We start from the raw sequence: 20,010 nt of genomic DNA, 5'->3' as shown, positions 1-20,010 counted from the left end.
TTCAATTTTATGAATTAACATAATAAAAAGCATTTCAAGTTCATTTAATGTCAATTATAAATAGGAAATATTACCAGACTATTTATAGTTATCAGCTTAATAAAGTTTTTGTGTTTTGATTACAATAAAATTCTCTGCAATTCCCTATATGTAAAATATTCAGTATATTTTGCAACAGTTGTCATGAAATTTTTATTTCGTAAAGTCTACTGGATTTTTTCCTATCCATGTTGGCAGCCATGCAGTGGAATTCCATATTTTTCCAAATCTAGCTCATTAGTTGTTTAAATTTTCCTGTTTAAAAGTTAAGTTATTGAAAAAACGTCTTAACTGTTTAAAATCTAAATTGCCATTATAGTGGTTTAGTTATTATTATTTTTAACTTAAAATGTATTCAATATTTAAAGTAAATTTCTTTATATTTTAGAGATTATTGTAGCCAACTTGACTACAAACCAATCAATATAACTGATCCAATACATTCTCTTCAAATATGTGTCGCAGTTAGAAAAAGGCCTATGAACAAAAAAGGTAACTATGTAGTATCTTTTTAAATTTTTTTGTTAAAACAAGATGTGGATACTGCTTGCATGGTAAACTATGACCTGTACTGTATATGTATATACATGTATTAACTATGACCTGTACTATGTATGTATATACATATATTTTTTAATTAAATGGTTAAAGTTTTAAAGCATCTTTAGTATTTCAGTTTCTTACAAGTTAATTACATTTAAAATATATGTTATCCTATCCTTTTATTGTTGGTATTTAAGCTTTGGCTTATCTGTAGTTTCTACTGTAAAAAATCTGTGTGGCATAATACTTATGTAACGAGCAGTCTTGCTCCTCGCTCTACGTGATTTGCATCCAGCATTTTAAATTTAAAAACGTCGTAGGGGAAGCGTACAACTAATCTTTCAAATGGGACGACAAACAGATCTGATTGAATTCTGCACTTTTTAAGAGTTTGGGAATGTGAAAGAAATAGAGAGCATAAGCAAAATAAACTTTTAGAAGATATCAGTATCAATATCTGTTAAATATATTGATATCTTCAGGCTTTTCAAATTACTACCTCAGCATTTTCTATCTTATTTTAAGGAAGTGGAGCTTATTTAAAGTTTTTCCCCTTTCAATATAATTCTCTTTTTTAGTCATTTATTTGCAAAATCTGATTTTATAAAACGAAAGTGATACTTTTTTTTTCTTCTCCATTTTATTTTGCATTAAGCTTAGATTATAATGCCATTTGATTTTCAAACCTTGGTTTATGTTTTGTGCTGTATTGAAAATTTGTTAAAATCTACTTATAGTCAGTCCTAATTTTTAAATTAGAATATTAACTACTATGAACTTATTATTGCTTATGAAATAACTGTGTATAGCTAGTTAACTATTTAAAACTCTTTGTAATGAGTTTGTATTTATAAATAGTGTGGACGAAACTATTTTGTGATTAATTTTCTGTAGGTAAGAGGGTAATTAAATCATATCTCATAGTTTTCCAAACTGATAGAGAGGTCTCTAAGTAAATTATGTTATTTGCTTTTTTAATGATCTCACAGCATTCTCTAAAAAGTTTTTTTTAAAGACATGATTCATTGATTGATATACTACCCAGAGGATTACATGTTTAATGACTAAACTCAAACTTGTGATTCTCTGTTAGGAAACAGCTACAATTTTAAGAATCCATTCAGTTAGTCTTTAAGTAGAGCCCTGAAAAGTAGATCATATTAACTTTCCAGGATTCGAATGGTGTATATCAATTTATTCCAAAAATAGCAAGTTTTTTTCTTTTTCTTTACTGGAATAAACCATGTTGGAGAAAATTTTTTTTTTCATAATAAAATATCAAATATTTAAAAAAAAAATGAAAACCATTTAAAATTGCTATCTAGTTTTAATAATTTTTAAACTAATTAATATATATTTTTATAATAAAAGTAATTATTAAAAAGAAAATGAATTTAAATTTCTTAAGAAGTTTAAATAATTTAAAAATTAGTATAGTAAAACTTTATTTTATATTATAAAATAACATAGTCAATGCATATTAATACTACTGAATTAACAAATCATATACTAAACATAGTTACAATTGGCATTGAATATTTGTAATCAAATAATAATTTTGTAACAATACTGTTAAGTATTAATATTCAAACTAACTCCTAAATAATACTGAATAAAAAAGAAACCATTTAAAATATTTGCTCCCCCTTGTTTTACTTGTATTTTGCTGTTTCCTAGTGGTTGCAGACATTCATAGAGTACGATTTTTTTAAAAATCTACTGGATTCTTTTATTTATTTTTGTAAGTAATGATTTGACACCACATCTATTGTCTTTCTGTATTAAAAGATTACAAAATACAGTAAAAAGAGAAAAAGTAATTGATGGATTGCTCTGTAAAACCTTTCGGCAGTCGCATGTATTTTTTTTTTCTTTATGAGTCTTCAAAATATTATTTAGATTTAAACCAATGTGAAGTTTGAATTTTCAACTTCATTAAAAAGATATCAGAAAATACAAAATAAAAAAAAATACAATTAAATTATTTTTATAATTGTTTATAAACCCTTGTAATTGTTTTTGAATAAAATTAGTTTATATGTTTTTATTGAACTTTTTCTTTTTATTGTTTCAGAATCAATGAAAAGAGAAGTGGATGTTATTACTGTTCCTAACAAAGAACATATAGTTGTCCATGAGCCTAGAACTAAAGTAGATTTAACCAAATACTTAGAAAACCAGTTATTCAGGTTTGATTATGCATTTGATGAGAATGCAGATAATGAAATTGTATATAGGTGAGAATAGACTTTTTTACATAGATTTTGATTATTATACAATAATTTTATTGATCTGTATTCCAAAGTTAATAATCACTTTTTTCCATTACATTAGGGGTGCACAACCTGCGGCCCACTGGCCAAATGCGGCCCATCGACTGTGATGTGTGGCCCGCGGGAACTTCTGAAAGCAAACAAAACAATTATTTTAGTTTGTTTTTGTTTAAACAATCAGACCAGTCTCCTGCTTTCGCCTCAAATCTTCGCCCTCAGGCCTTCATTGTGTTTTCTCCTGCTTTTTTCTATTTAGTGCACGATAGAGGAAAAAAAACCCAACAATTTGTGTAATTTCCTTCCCAACTTGTGCTTCGGATCATGCTGGGCATTTATTTAGAAAAATTTTCCCCGATAGCAACATCACTAAAAATTACGGTGTGCACGAACCAAAACAACAACAATAACCGATGAAATGGCAAAATCGGAGAGGAAATATATCTTGGACCATTAGGCAAAATGTTTTTTCATTTTCTATAGATGGCAGTTTTTTTTAAATAATGCTAAATCAGCAGCATCTGCAGTTTTAAAACAGTAGCAGTTTAAAAAAAAAAATAAGAAATGCATTTATAAAGTATTGTATTCATTATTGACATATTTTGTTAATTTTGAACCTCTTCCTAAATTTTAAAAAATCAAAACATGTGTTTTAATATAATTCTATAGAACCTTATATTTTATAGTAAGAACACATATCTTTATTAGTCAGTGTCAGAATCTTATGTGGTCTATTTTATGTAATGTAAATAATATATTTTGAAGTAAACTTCTTGTAGGAAATGTGAATCAGGTTTAATTTTCAATATTACGCTATGTCGTGATACAGAATCTCCTGCTTTTTTATTTTCTAAGGTTGGCATGTCTGAACAATATAAATTTTCTTAAATTAAAATAATTAATTCAAATTTATATTACTATAAAATGCCTATATTTTTTGCACTTTCATTCTGTATGCTTCTTTTTGGATAGAATTTATATCCCCCCTAATATTTATGTATATCAATATATATTTGATAAATTAATTATTGTGAAAAAATGAAAAAGTTTTTTCGCTAACATGACCAAATATGCTTGCGGCCCTATGTTAATCTACCCGCTGTGCAAGTGGCCCATCACTCAAAAAGTTTGTGCACCCTTACATTACATTGATGTGCACAGTTAGTCTGAAACTTATTTTAAAGCAAATATAAATAATATTGTGTATAAAATGCTCTCTCTCTCTCTCAGCAAATAACTTTACAAAATTTAATTTTAATTTGATATTTCTTTACTTCTTTTTTATGTACCTTACTTAAATTGAAAGAGATATATCCAGTATTTCAGTATGTTTTATATTTTGATAATTTTTAATAAAGTTTTAAATTTTTTATTTATTTCATCTTGCAACAGAGTTTATTATTGTTATTGAAGTTTGCATTATTTTGGATTTTGAAAATATCAATTCATTTTAACAAATGAAAATGCATTTATCTGTTGGAGAATAAGTGCATAGAACTCAAATAATTTGCCACAATTTGTGTCACCAAGAAAAAAGATACAAATATTTTATTTATTTTGCTTTAAATATTGAGTCTTAATCATTAATATTAAAATTTTAGAATAAAAAACATTAATTTATTTTGATGTCAAAGGAAAATACACTGATAAAAATATACTTGTCTCATATGTCTTATGATATTAGAAAATGTAATTTTATCTTGAGTAATAAAATCCGAATTTTTTAAAATTTTTATGTTACAAATTTTTACCTCAATGTGCAGTATTTCTTTAATTAAATTTTATACATTAATAATCAACATCTCCTCCTCATAAAAAATGTTTTATTCTTATTTTTCTAAGTTTTATCTACAAAAGATAAATTTAAGATAACACACATACTATTATTACATGTAGGGCACATTGTATTATTAGGAAAACAATGCCTTCTCAGAAATTTGATTATTATCATCTTCCTTAATTTATTAATAAAGATTTTTAATTTGAAGATATTTATTCGTTTTATGTTAATGCATGTTAAGAGGAAGTTTTTGAAATCATTTTTTTAATGTTTGTATACCCAGATTAATCACTATTGTGATATCATTATTTAGTTTTATCTGTTACCTTAAGTATGTGTAGTTCAAAATTATCTCAATAGGCAAACTTCTGCTGATCATAGCAGGTCAAAAGGAAATTCTCCATCAGAAATGTAAATCAACACATTTAAGAATAATGTAAATAAGCATCCACTTATGAAGAAATAATGAAATCATAATACAAAGAATTATCAAAAAGGATTTCTTTTAATATAAATTTTTTCTTAAAATTCTGTGAAATTAAGTAACTTGAAAAAAGGAATTCTTTCTCCACTTGATTATTCTTTTAACAAAAAAAAAAAAATATTTATGAGCTCACAAAAAAACATTCATTTTGAATATTTAGTAAATTGATTTAATTACTCTAGAGAAAATAGTTCATCCAGTTTTAAGTGATTTTTTACAGAATATATTCAACTTATTTATCTATGCACTTTGAAATAGAAAATCTGTTAGTGAATTTTCAAAATACTTTTAAGTGTAATCATAGTTTCAAAATTAACAAAACTTGAAAATTATTTCATTTCCAGACTAAATTATTGGTTTGTCGATTAACATATTATTTTCACTTTATTGATTTCTTTTTCTATTCAGTTTTATATATGTTAATGGTTCTATCATTTTTAAATCAAGTTATAAGTATTCAGCGAAATAATGTATTTTAACAGGTTTACTGCAAGACCATTGGTTTACTGGTAGCCGAACCTGCACCCAGCTGTACTCTATGTCAAGTTGACGTTTCAATTAAACACATATTAACTAACTGCAGACGATTCAAATATTTGAGGAAGAAACTTTTCGGCAGATTTTATCCCAATCTTTCATCCCTACTTAGTGACCCTATACATCACAATTTAATCAAGTTCATCAAAACAATAGGACTGTATTCACTAATATAAGAAAAAGTGCTATTCTTTTACCTAGAGACTGGCGCAGTATAGCCACTTCTGGCTCTTGTGCCATTAAACTTTAACTAACCAACCAACCAGCAAGACCATTGGTCCAAACTCTTTTTGAAGGTGGAATGGCTACTTGCTTTGCGTATGGTCAAACTGGTAGTGGAAAAACTCATGTAAGACAAGCCTCAGTTCTTTCTTGAGAGTTTTTATATTTATCTTGAAAAAATCTTTTAATAAAAATGTATGCTTCAAATTTTTTCTTTCTTTTTGGCAAATGAATGTTTTTTCCAGTTTAAACTAAGTTTTTAACTGTGATGTCAAAACCTCCTTTTTGACAATTGTCGAACTCCCAAAATTTTGGGCCGAAAGTAATTATGAAATAAAGTAAATATAAAGTAATAATAAATAAAAGTATATAAAAATTACATGTGATCGATTATGTTCTTTAATCATTTAGACAGTAAACCACCTTTTTTCGACAATTACTCTTTAAAAGCCAAAGTTTTGATGTAGAAATTCATTATTTATTATAAATATTAAGTAAATATAAATAAACATATGTAAAATTGCAATTTTTCTGACTTGTTTGTTTCTTTAAATATTAAAAACAATCTTATAAAAAAAAACTTCTTCCATTATGTGTGCATTTAATTTTCTTTTTACTCTTTTTAACTCCTCTTTACCTCAGGCATACAATTACAAAACATAAGTTTTAAGGCCCTCTATATTAATTGATTTTTCAGTTTGAATGAAAAAGACTAAAATTTGAAATTTTTTGATTGATGCTGAGCTACATGAACTAGATTCTAGATGTGTGAAAACTGTTATATATTCTAAAATTAACATTTTGTTCATATATTACGAAATTTATTCTAAAAATGTATTAAATGTTGATAACATAATTAAATATTTCAATTGATTGGTCAAAAAAAATAATAACTGATTGAAACAAGCATTTATCTTTTTTGCAAATTATAATTAGTTTATTTATCAAGGAATATATTGTAATCATGATTTATAAATTATGTTTGTATATAATGGGAAAATAAATAAATGGAACACTAACTTTTGATCTAATCACATGTTCATATTCTCGGACTTGATCTTAATGGTTCATGGTGGTGACCTCAGTATACTAATTAATAAATGCGGATGATATTTTAAGTTGCAAAATAAGACACAAAAATGTACTTTCTCTGAATAAACTTTTTTTTTTGCAATGAATTATGATTCCAAACTCCAAAAATTACTCCAGTGATGCATGTGCTATCAACAATATTTCTTGTAAAAATAGCAAATTTCAGCCTTCTTCATTGTAAACATGGACAGGAGTCAAAAAGTCAAACTAGAAAAGCGAATTAGTGATTGAAGGATGTATTCATACAATTCTGCATTAGAAATCTAAAATATTTTTTTAATCTATCTGTTAATTAAATTTGCAAAAATGATTATTTTTAAAAAAAAAAAAATAAAGCTTAATTTTTAAAGTTGAAATTTTCAAATACAGGGTTATTCATAATTCCCTTTGTTTACTACAACTTGCTTCAGTGGTACATGTTACTTCCATCTACCAGCAACTGCTTAAATTAAACTTGAATACTTTTGGAATAATTTCATATGTTCTTTTTTGCCATATTCGTCTTCGTTTTTTTACTATAACGCTTCGAAACCCCAGAGGGAATTATGAATAGCCCTGTATTATGTTTAGAATTTTGTTTGTTGAAAATATGAAATTAATATTAATAATTATTTCTTTCTTTTTAGACAATGGCTGGAGATTTCATTACAAAATCTTCACAAGATTGCAGCAAAGGAATATATGCTTTATCCAGTATGTATTTTCTTACTGTTAATTTGTGCTTATGCTTAATATGTATTCATTTGTATACAGTGTGTACTCTCTTACAACGAACAAGAAGGAGCAGCAGCATTTGCTCATTATGACTGAGTGCTTGCATGAAATAGTTTTGTAAAAAATAATAACAAGTTTATATATACTTATTATTATACTTATGTAATGTATGAAATATTAATTTATATACTTAAATAAATTATTAATAAAATGTCTACTTTATTTATTTATTTATTTTTTGTTTCTGTATAATTTAAAAGAGGATAGTTAATTTACTTTAAACTGTCTTATTGTATCCTTGGTGTGTTATTGTTCTTGTATAAGACTCAAGTTACGAAAAACATAATTTACACTCCTTTCTTCGTTAAAAGTTTATTGGTCTGCTGGAATTATGACTCAGACTAACATTAAAGAGATTTCAGAATGTTAAATAAATTTTTCCAATTTGCTGAACTGAAGAGGTGGAAGTACATAGCAATTTTGTAAATCACAAAAATATTGCTCACTAAAACAAGAGTTTGCTTGTTAAAAACGAGCTAGTCTCTAATAGACTTAACATTGTACCAACTAAATATTTTCAAGTTATTCATTAAATCGGAGCTTATGAATGAATTCGGTGGTATTAAACATTTTGCATAAATTAAAAGTTTTTTTATTATGTAATCTTAAATTATCTTTATAGTATTTTAAAATTTACCACTTATATTTTTTCTTTCTTTTTTAACTAAGCATTATGAACATCCTAGAAATTTTTTAATGATGAAAATCTAAGCTAAAAAAAAGTTCTTCAACCTTTTTGATGCATAAATTATTTCTTTTAATTTTATGATAAATTATCTGCAAGTTGGATATAATAAGCTTCTCTCTGAAAAGGGTTGATTGTCTTTTTTATTCAAGAAATTTCAGATATGATCAGTTTAATCTTCCTTTTCCTCATGTGTCAAAATTTGTTTAAAACACCATGGTATACATAATATTCCAGATTTCTACGTATGTTCAGAACATACTCTTTTTTAAAAATACAAATACTAATTTCAAAACATTCAATTTGTTGAATGGAAAGATTGCATTTTAGATCTAGCATCATTTTAATTTGATTAATGATGCTAGTAAAGAGCCCAAAATTCAATTGTTCAAATTTAGTAAGCAGGTTCAGGTGCCTGAGATTCTCCAACCCGCAAAATTCGTTTCTTAATAAATTTTTGAAAATTTCTTCATTTTAATAAAAAAAGAAAAGTAACATTATCAGATTTTTATGATGATGAATTCAGGAGCCTTAACATCTATTTTTTTCAGCAAATGCAGTTACAAATCTTGTAAGGTAGAGTTGTTTAGTTTTCATTTATTGAAGAGTTATTAATATTTTAAAAATGATGGATTCTAATCTGCGATAATCATATAAAAATTTTAAATTGTTAATTGCAAGAACATTCTCTAAATTGCTGTTGTGCAAAAATGTTCAGCATTCCTATCCACTGCATTTTTATTTCAAAAATAATGAAATCCTAATTCAAAATTATTTAATTACAAAATTCAATTACAAATTTTTATTTAATATTAGTACAAGAAAATATTAAGTAATTATTCTGTTTTTTTTAAATCAAAGAGTACTATAAAAAAATTCTATGAGCAATTCAGTGCTCCATTACTAAATTTATATTGGAAATTGTTAAGCATATGTTTATTTTTTATCTTTTGTAATAAAATTTGCCTTTGTTATACTTAAGCTGTTTAAATTATTCCTTTTTTTTAGTGTGTTCTTTACCCTTTCTAAAGTAGACTGTTTTAAATTTTTGTCGATATTTGTTTTTGCCCACTACAAAGCCTGAACCTGAAATACTGTTTCATCTAATTATGATACATTGAGTAGACAATGACATTTGTGTTTAAGCAGTTAAACCATTTACAGCTTTGCATCTTTAAAATCTACATTTAGCATAATTGGAAAGTTATAGACTTACAAGTTATGGCTTAATTCCCCTTGTATGTAAAATCAATTATAAAGTTTCAATATATCATATTCTAACACATTTTAATATATATTTTTTATTTATTATAGCTCGTGAAGTGTTCAGTCTGTTGAAGAGTCCACAGTACATGCATGAAGGTCTTTCAGTAAATTGTAGTTTCTTTGAAATATACAGTGGAAAAGTAAGTGAACAGTTTTGAAGGGCAAACCTGTCTGAAAGTTATATCTTTTAAGAAATAATTCAAAAGAATTCAGTCTGTTAGAATGCTTTTTGTCTTTTGAGATGAAATTTATATAAATAGTTTTAAATTGCAATACTGAATTATTATTATTATTTTTTTTTAATTTCCTCCCATTTTTAATTTTTATAATTCAATATCAATCCCAGAGTAAGTAACAGCCAAATTCCAACATTTAACTATAGTAACCAAAGTTTTCTAAAGATTTTTTAAAATTTTTTCAATGATAATAAATTTTATTAGTTTACTATTCTCGAGGTTTTTGTTTAATGTTTATATTCATAATATCAGAGTTGATGGGGAATATACATAAAATTTTTTTTAATGATTCTTGTATGCACACTATTTTTTAATTTAAATAATTATCATTATTCAGAAAGTGGTTCACTTGTCTTAATCTTGTAAACATAATTGCTTGTAGCAACGATCAGTAGAAAAACATTTTTGAAGATATTATTTTGTACAGTTGTACAGATTTTTTATTCCAGTTGTCACTATTTTATAGTCTGGTTATGCCTCCTAGTTCAAACTTTGTGTTAATTAAAAGAATATTTTCTTCGTTTTTTTTTTTTTTTTAAACTTTTAAGCAGTTTTTCATTATGATTTCTATTTAATAGGTATTTGATCTCTTCAATAATAAATCAAAGTTGAGAGTTCTAGAGGATGGCAAGCAGCAAGTTCAAATTGTAGGCTTAAGAGAAAGAGTAGTCCATTCTGTTGAAAATGTACTAGAGCTAATAACTCATGGAAATAGTGTAAGGTACGTATGTCTTGCTTCAAAATATTTTCTCTCTTTATATATATGCAAAAATAATTATTACAGTTTTTTTTAAAAATTTTTTTTAAAAGAACCTTAAAACTGTTAAATCAAAAATGTTAAATTCTAACAAGATTTTAGAAAATCTATAGTTAATTTCATATTGTGTGGATATTCTTGTTTACCCTTTTGTTTACTGCATTTAGTACATATAGTATGTCATTCTGGTCCACCTGCTGTACCAGGCTTAAGCAAAAGGTTATAAACTGAACCAGAATGAACATTATTGCTTTTATAGAATATACAATTAAAATAGTCTGGAAATTTAATCTTAAACGTTTATAAAAAAAATTTTTAAGCATAAATAGCAAGTTCCTATTATCAATGTTAAATAATTTATTGGCAGATGAAAATAAAGGGATTTGGTAAGTCTGTAAAGATTAATATCTAAGTGGATTAAATTTAAATTGATAGAGCACATAGCATTATTTAAAGGTGCTTATTTTCTTTTTTTTAAAGTCCTTAAAAGTGCTTTTTTCATTGGGTGTTTTTAAAAAGTGCGTAATTTTCCCTTTTCCAAAATGAGATTTTTTCTTTACCGTGTTGATTTCAGCAACGAATTATGCAAAAAGCGTGGTTTCATATTTTTCTATTCAACGTTTTCACAATCCTTTTTGGCATACCGTCAGTTCGTAGCGTTTGGGAGTGCCAATCATTTTATATGTTCGATGAAATACTTGTGGGTTTGCACAATTTCGTTTGCTGCATTTTGCAATAGATTCTAAATTTCAGGCATTATAAGCCCTTTAAAATCTAATCGAAAAATTTCTTGAGTCTTCGCTGATCACAGGGACCAATTAAACATTGCCGATTTCCCCCCCTATCAGCAAAAGAATATTTTATTTCTCTTGTTAATTTCATTGTTGGTAAAGCACAGTCTTTATCTCCATTAGAAAGAAAACATTTAAGTCCTTAAAATGTGCTTTAAAGATGTTAATTTTTTGTTGAAGCATTTGCCTAGGCACCCTGATTGACTTTTAATACATTGAATTGATGTTCATTACATTAACTCTGAATTATTGTGTAAGTTTATTTTCCTCAATTGTAGGACTTCTGGACAAACTTCAGCGAATCAACATTCCTCTAGGTCTCATGCAGTCTTTCAAATAATATTAAAGAAGTAAAATTATTTATTAATTTTTATAATAAAGCGACTCTTTACACTTGCTTGCTTATAGATTTAAATTACTTTAATAATAATTTTTTTATCCATATAAGGCCTAATGGACGATTGCATGGGAAGTTCTCTCTAATTGATTTAGCTGGCAATGAACGTGGTGCTGACACATCCAGCGCAAATAGGCAGACGCGAATAGAAGGTGCTGAAATCAGTAAAAGTTTACTTGCATTAAAAGTAGGTTTTTCATTTAATGTAGTATAATTATTTTAAGATGTGGTTTTTCCTAAGAATGATATATTCAAAGTTTTATGGCCAGGAATAATATCTAAATACTTGAATTTCACATATTTGTGCAGTGAGAAAACTTCAAAAATTTATTTTTTTAATGCTAAGTTTTTAAGTTAGGTGAACTCATTACTCAAACAAATCTTTTCTGATTGACTTCACATTTAAATTGTTTATTCGAAAATATATTCTTAACAAAAATAAAAAGTATAAATTATTTATTTAACTTAAAAAAATAAAATTAAAATGAATTTAAAGTACTTTAGTTTTCCGCTGTTTCATTCAAGTATCAGAAATTTTTTAGCCTAAATTCGAAATTTTAATATTTGTTTAGATTATAGTGTTATAAAATCAGTGTCTCATATTAAAAATCCTGTGAATTGTATACATTAAATTCCTGTTGTATTCAAACATAGCAAAAGTAAGACTTATTAAAGTTCCATTTTTTATACCAATACCAAATTCTTATTTTAATGCCTATTTTTGTGACATTTTTGATAAAATGCTAAACTTTATATGAAATATATTTTTAATGATTGAAAATTAAAGTAAAATGCTGAACTAAAAGATTATTTTAAGTTCCTGACAGATAAAGCATATATTTAAATGCCTTGATTTACATTTTCTTTTTCAAAATTAATTTCTAGTTTGATATGGAAAATTATAGTAATTCATTAATTTGTAATATTTTTAATTACAGGGTGTAAATGATTTTAATCAAATGATTAAAATCACGATTTAAATCAAATGATTTTTTAAAAAAATCACTGATTTTAATAAATAAAAAAACAATCTTAAAGATACACTAGATTTACAAGTACCCAAATTCTTTTTTTCCTCCAACATACCTTTTCGATCTGTTGAAAATCCACATTTTCTTAAGCTATAGCAAATGCTAAGACCTGGGTATAAACTCCCGAGTAAAATTGATTTAGGCAATCGTCTCTTAAATGCTGTTCATGAACATGAGATAGAAAAGATTACTGGTGAATTATCTGAACAAACGGTATGTATGTCAGTGGATGGTTGGTCTAATATACACAATCAACCATTACTTTGTGCATGTGTTACTACTATGGAAGGTAATACTTATTTAGTAGACACAATCGACACATCCTTAACATCACATACTAGCCAAAATTTAGCTGCTGCTGTTACACAAACAATAATAAATGTAGAAAAAAAATTTAAATGCCGTGTACGTAGCTTTGTTACTGATAATGCTTCAAATATGGCAAAAATGAGGGACGAATTAAATGCAAAATTTGATATAATATCATATGGCTGTTCAGCTCATTTGCTCAATCTTTTGGCAAAAGATTTGCAAGATTCCATGCCTAATGTAACAGAACATGTTTTACAAGTTATAACATATTTCCGAAATCATCAAATAATTAGAGCTAAATACAATGAGCTTAAAGGTACTGGATTAATTCGGCCAACTGAAGTGCGCTGGAATTCTATGTGTGATTCATTAGAAAGCTACATCAAGAATTGGTCAACTTTCATGCAAGTTTGTGAGGATAATAGGGATGATATCGACACCAATATCAGGTCAAAAGTCATGAATATGGCAATTAAAAGAAATGCAGAAGATATGCTTTTAATGTTAAAACCCATTTCTGTAGCATTAGATAAAATGCAAAAAGATAATTGTAGTTTATCAAATGTTGTCAACATCTGGAAAAATTTAAAGGAAACTCTGAAAGATTCTAATAATAATTGCTGCAAAAATTTTTTTACTAAACGATATGAACAAGCGTTAACACCAGCTCATTTCCTAGCTTACCTCTTGGATCCTAATTCTGAAGTACAATGTTTAACACTAAATGAAAAAGATCAAGCTGTAAACTTTGTTAAAGAAAAGTATGGAGAAACCTCCTTATTAAGTATTTTGCTAAAATTCATTGTACGCTCTCCTCCGTTTAATGGAACTTTGTTTGATAAAGAATCTCTAGAATCTTTAAACATCTTGGAATGGTGGAAATCAATTGCGCTTCTAAAGAACTGTGTAGGTCAAAAAGAGTTTGATGCAATACAGTTGTTATGTACTGCAAAAGGAACAACTGCAGGGATAGAGAGGATGTTTTCCACTTTTGGACTTGTACATACTAAACTACGGAATCAATTGGGTGTAGAAAAGGCAGCTAAATTAGTCCTTATGTTTAAATCTTTAAATAAAACTAATTAAATGATTGTTTAAATAATTTGATATTGTAGATGTAGAATTAATAATTATCACATATTGTTTGATAAACAATTTCTTTCTTGATTTGTAGTTTGAAATCACTTTGTTATTGTTTATTTCTTATTTCACCTTTTGCTTTTAAATTATTAAGAAATATTTTGTTGATAATGGTTAGTAATGTTTATTTCCAATGTATACCATAAGTAACAATAGTAATACAATACAACTTTAAATCTATGGTACACAAAATTGATTATATTCCATAGAATTGAAATTATAAAAAAAATCATGATTAAAATCAAAAAAATCCGATTAAAATCAGAAAAATCCGATTAAAATCAGAGAAATCCGATTTTTTTGATTTTTTAAAAAAAATCATGATTTTTATACACCCTGCTTGAAATATGATTTAACTTAATTGAAATATTAATTGTTTGCGAAATAGGACAAAAGCCTGTGCATAATGTAAAACGTGAAATAATTTTAATATTTGAGTGCTGAGAGATCACATAAAACTTTAATATCAACTGTCCTACTCAATGATATATTAGTATTATCTTACTTTTTTTTCTCCAATTTTTATTCATGTTTTTAAGGAGTGCATAAGAGCCCTAGGTAGGAAAGGTGCCCATCTACCATTCCGTGCTAGCAAATTAACTCAGGTTCTCAAAGATTCTTTTATTGGAGAAGACTCTCGAACGTGTATGGTAAGCTTTAATTGTATTTTACCAGAGTTCAAATCTTGACTAATCTATAGAAATTACTAAAAATTTTACATTATCTGCAGGGGTCTGTTTAAAAGAAATTTGAGTCCGTTAACGGACCCTTCACAAAATATCTTTTCATAAAAACTGACCCTTCACAAAATATTTTAACTTGAAAACGGACCCTTAACAAAATAATTTATCTTTTAATCAGACCCTTCACAAATTTGTTTATCTTCATTATTGTTTTGTTAATCGAATAAACCCTTCCCAGGAAGGGGTAGAAAGAAAGACATATGTAAACAAACTAAGTTATGTCTTCGGCAGACTCTTCTTGTACGAAATTATATTCTGCATTCAGCAGCATAGGCCAAATACCAAATATTAGTATGTTGCATCTCTAATTCAGTAGCAGCAATTGCTGTTTATTTTTTAAAATTTTTTTTTTTAATTTTACAGTGTTGAACTTAATCTGGTATGTCTTTACAATTTAAAAACTCCTTGAAAAAGTTTTTTGCAATAACAGGACTCTATTTGCACAAATTCACAAAAGCCAGACTCTGGTTGAAAGAATGTGACTTAGGTTTATTTTATATTCACAAATTACGAGTAATTTTTTTTTACAATTTTACAGAAACGAACCTTTCACAAAATTTCTGGACAGACCCCTAATCTGTGAAATGAAAAAAAAAAAATTTAGGAAAAAATGCAACATATTTTTAATTAAAGAGCTTCAATTTTCTTTTTATTTTCTAGATTGCAATGATTTCTCCTGGTATGAACTCTTGTGAACATTCCTTAACCCACTGGCGGTTAAGGAAATGGGCAAAATTGGGAGAATGTTTCTCCCCTACACACAGTTCCCCTATCTATTAACATGGGAAAACCGGTTTTGCTATGCAGAGACTGCAGGTTAAAATGCGACTTTTTACGTGCAGAACCGTCAGTGGGTTAAACACTCTTCGCTATGCTGATCGGTGAGACTACAAGCTTTATAATAATGTGATTTATTAAAATATTTTTGATTTCATTTTGATAATGAATGTTTTATTTTTTAGAGTTAAAGAATTAGGTGCTGAAAATCCAGAATTAAAAAATTGTAATGGTGATGAGCAAAACAATCAAAATGATGATCTTGCCCTTCTCTGTTCTGCTAATGTAAGTATTGTTAAATAATATTAAAAATAAAAATTTAAATTGTTAAATTTTGAATTGTAATTTAATTTTTTAGGAGGATTTTTGTTTTTTGTGAATCTTGTTTTACTTTGGAACAATCCTGTTTCAGATTTTTAAATAATGCTTTTATCAATAATTGCTAATAACATTACAGTATTTTTTTTATCATTGCAAACATTAGAATAAAAATTTAAAAAATCTGTTTTAGTCTTCATATCTCAGTGTGAGCTTACCTCTTTTACCAATTTATAGCAGCATTATAAATAATATCTTCAGTCTATTTACAGTTTTTTCTTCAGTGAGAAAAAAAATTAAGTAGATAAGAGGACTTTTCCTAAAATTATTGTATGCTTTTTTATCTTCGAAATATAGTTAAAGTAAAAAAAGAAAAAAATCAATATATACCAGTTGTGTGAGTTTTTTTTTAATATTTAATTTGCTTGGTCTGTGATTTCTTCCGCTAACAATTTGAGTCCTAGTGATCCTCTTAGAGTACTCTGATTATTAAGTCAAAAGTTATCTAGGATGATTATTATTTTTTTTTTTTGCCTATACCTTATTCACTTTAAAATTACGTGAAATATTATTTTGAATTCCAATCTTATTTCATAGGAAGGCGAACTTTCTGCAGATCTTTATTCATTTCATGAGGCTATTTCTCATGTACAAGAAATGGAAGAAGAGGTCCTAGATTCTCATAAAGCTGTGATAGAAGTATGTGGTTTCATTTTAATAATTATAGTTGTAAAAAATCTTTAGTTTTTAACTTAAACATTATAGTTTTTGTGTGTTATAAAATTACTTACAATTCGATGGTATATTAAAAAATTCATTTGTTTAGCTTTGTTGTGTAATATTTATTTTCCTTTTTCTATAAAAGAGCCTAAGGATTTATAAGACCCTTAAATATGGATATTTACTATTTTAAGAAAATCTTTATAAACTTCTGCAGCAATAGCAATATAAATAACTACTCTGTACTTCAATCATTAGCCAGTTATACAAATATTAGCTTTTTTTTAATGTGCTGAGCATATTTTAGCAAGGCTGCATACTACAGCATAATTAGGAAAACACTTGTTCTGCAATTTATCAAAAACTATAACTTTATTTAGTGAAACAAAAAACATATAAATATGAAAATCACTTTCATTACCAAAATAAGTATCCTGCCTAAATAAGTATATAAGTAATGTACAGTAAAAAATTAAAATATGTGTGTAAACAATAATAAATTAACAATAAATGCATATGAAATTCAGTACAAGGTTGCATAAAAAGAAAGAAAACTATGCTTACTGCATATTTTATGAATTTCATACCTGCCAAGTCTCCTTTTTTTTAATGAAGACTCCTGAATTTTGCGATTCTCTCCTGTTTACCTGTATATTCTCAAATATCTCTATTTGAAGAAATTTTTTAAAAAATCTTTTGGCGATAAAATATTAGCTGATGGCAAAAATATTTCTCTTATTCCTCAACAGATAGTACTATTGCCAGTACTGCAGTATCTTGAGTGTTAATAGTTTAATTATAAATAATGGTTTAAAAAAATCTTCTTTAGATTAAGATTAATATACATATTTTTTACTTCGCTAAATGTAAGTGCCTATATTGTTTCCAATTTTGAATTTCTCTTTTTGACCAACATGATGTATCAAGAACTTTACTCATAGCCTAAAAAAATTTCGTTAGTAAAATCTCCATTATTTTATTTCTGAAATGCTGGCAGGTATGGAGTTTTTAAAAATAAAGGCATTTTGGTTTTGATCCATATTAGGAGACAAAATAAAATCTCTTCAATAGGATTATTTCCACCCCTGTTATTTATTTCCAAAGATACTTAAACTTAAATATTTTATGGAATTTTCGTGTAAACAAATTAAATCTTTTCTTCTAGGCTTCTGAAAAGTGGTTCAATCGTGACAACTTATTGCTTGCTATGTCCAATGATGTTGATTATGATGTTGACTGTGAGTATTGTATTTTGTTTAAGTTTAAATTGCCTAGTTCATTATGAAATAAAATTTATTTTATTGTTATTTGCATATGTTTTGTCTAAAAATATCAAGTTATATTTGGCTGTTCAGTGTTTTCATCGCAGAAAAAAAATGGGTGAGAATTTCTCACCCTTTCTCAAAAACAGGGTGAGATTTCAAAAAGTTAAGTGAGATATCTAAAAACTAAAAAAAAAAACACTAAGAGACTTGAAAAAAAAATCCTTTCTTTAATTATAATACATTTTTAACATCTTCTAATTTTTAAAGCATTGAATATTTTTTTTTTTGCATCATCATATGGAAAATGTTCTACATCTACTTTTTTTATCAGCTATTCTCATTAGGTTGCTCAAATGCGTGTTTGTTTCATTTTGATCGTTTCTACCCACATTTGTTTCATTTTCATTTATCCGTTTCAGAGTAGAAGGCATTGCCTTTACAAGGTATTTGTCCATCTTACAATATTGAGCAAAAAATTTTAACTTCTAACATGGAGAAACCTTACCTACGGTAAACACGTGGTTGCAGAGAAATGCGTTCTGAGAGAGGTTCCGAGGGATGGTGTTCTGTTGTTCTTAAAGGTTCTGAACAATTCTGGTAAATAGGAAAGCTAGATAATGGGGCAGATGTTGAAAATAATGAAAGATCCAGGAAGAAAAGTGAAACAGATTTCATTCTAAATGGCGCAATGAGAAATTTTTTTCAAAATGCAAGAAATTCGCGAATTTTGAAATTGCTTTATAGAATGCGCGAATTTCTCGCGGTAATCATTTTTTAATGCGAGAAAAGAAAAAAATATGCGAGATTCTCGCGTTCTCGCGCTGTAGTGAAAACACTGCTGTTTACTATAGCTCTTTTGGGTAGGAAAATAAATAGCCACTATTTCTGTACCCTTAAGTTAGATTCTGTTGTGTACTATTTGGTGATGAGAACCATTAAAATAAATGAATAATTCCTTTTTTTTTTTTTTTTGTAGATTGAGGGATCTAGGCAATGCAGCTCTAAAATAAAATGTTTAAAAAAATTTATTTCAAATACTTGTGTTTTTAAAAAACTGGTTTTTCTTTATACTGAATTTTTTTTATCACTTTCATAACCAGCCTGGAGGTTGCTGACTAGGTGGAACAAAATTTGATTTAACATACAGGAATAGCTGTTTCAAACTCACAACAGTTATAAAAGCAACACATTGTTAGCTAAAGAACTTTATTTCATGTGACGAGGGAGCCTTCAAAAAGAGCCTTTATCTTTTATTGTGCCATTGTTTTAATAATGTGTTGAAATATTTTTGAGATCTATTTATAGAAAGAAATTCATTTAGCTTGAAACTTAAAATTATTATTGTTTTGGGAAGGTTTTCAAAATATTGCTTAATATAAAAAATTGGACATAAACTTAAACTTCTGTGCTTAAAACATGTAATTTTATACATAATTACTGCTTTATGATTATTGATCAAATGCACAACACATTAGGGAAAACAGCTTTCCTATTGTTGGCCTCTCTTCTCAATCACACGCTAACCTTTACTGTTATTCACATTTATGTAAACAAATCTCTTCATTGTTATTTTTTCTTCTTGTATTTTTTGAAGTTATATGCTGATAGCCACACAAACCATGAAAATACCTTCCCACTGGCATTTAAAAATTAATGAAGTTAGTGGCAAATATACTTTCCACAGCCTTTCGAAGAGTTAACTAAGTTACTTTTTTAAGTAACATGTTTTATCGTATGAACTTTTTAACAAGCTTTTAATAACTTAGATACTGAAAGGGGGATAAAAAAAGGAGATAGTATTGTAATTTTCTGCCTATATTTCAAAGAAACT

General features: G+C 26.9%; 1 protein-coding gene across 1 annotated transcript in view; it reads left to right on the top strand.

Moving 5' to 3' along the window:
• The window catches only part of LOC107442034 (kinesin-like protein KIF2A), a 39,701-nt gene extending 21,487 nt beyond the window's left edge, over positions 1-18,214 (top strand). Inside the window, 14 exon segments of the mRNA XM_071181778.1 lie at positions 411-531; positions 2,657-2,819; positions 3,646-3,650; positions 5,917-6,002; positions 7,594-7,660; positions 9,741-9,832; positions 10,507-10,649; positions 11,755-11,826; positions 11,925-12,060; positions 14,896-15,006; positions 15,760-15,980; positions 16,062-16,161; positions 16,792-16,893; positions 18,080-18,214. Coding sequence (XP_071037879.1) covers positions 411-531; positions 2,657-2,819; positions 3,646-3,650; positions 5,917-6,002; positions 7,594-7,660; positions 9,741-9,832; positions 10,507-10,649; positions 11,755-11,826; positions 11,925-12,060; positions 14,896-15,006; positions 15,760-15,980; positions 16,062-16,161; positions 16,792-16,893; positions 18,080-18,199 — 1,539 coding nt within the window. The 3' untranslated portion in view covers positions 18,200-18,214.
• Positions 18,215-20,010: the final 1,796 nt, after the last annotated feature.

Source organism: Parasteatoda tepidariorum, chromosome 6, assembly GCF_043381705.1.
Source record: "Parasteatoda tepidariorum isolate YZ-2023 chromosome 6, CAS_Ptep_4.0, whole genome shotgun sequence".
Classification (NCBI taxonomy): domain Eukaryota; kingdom Metazoa; phylum Arthropoda; class Arachnida; order Araneae; family Theridiidae; genus Parasteatoda; species Parasteatoda tepidariorum.
This window is presented reverse-complemented; position numbering and strand designations above follow the sequence as displayed.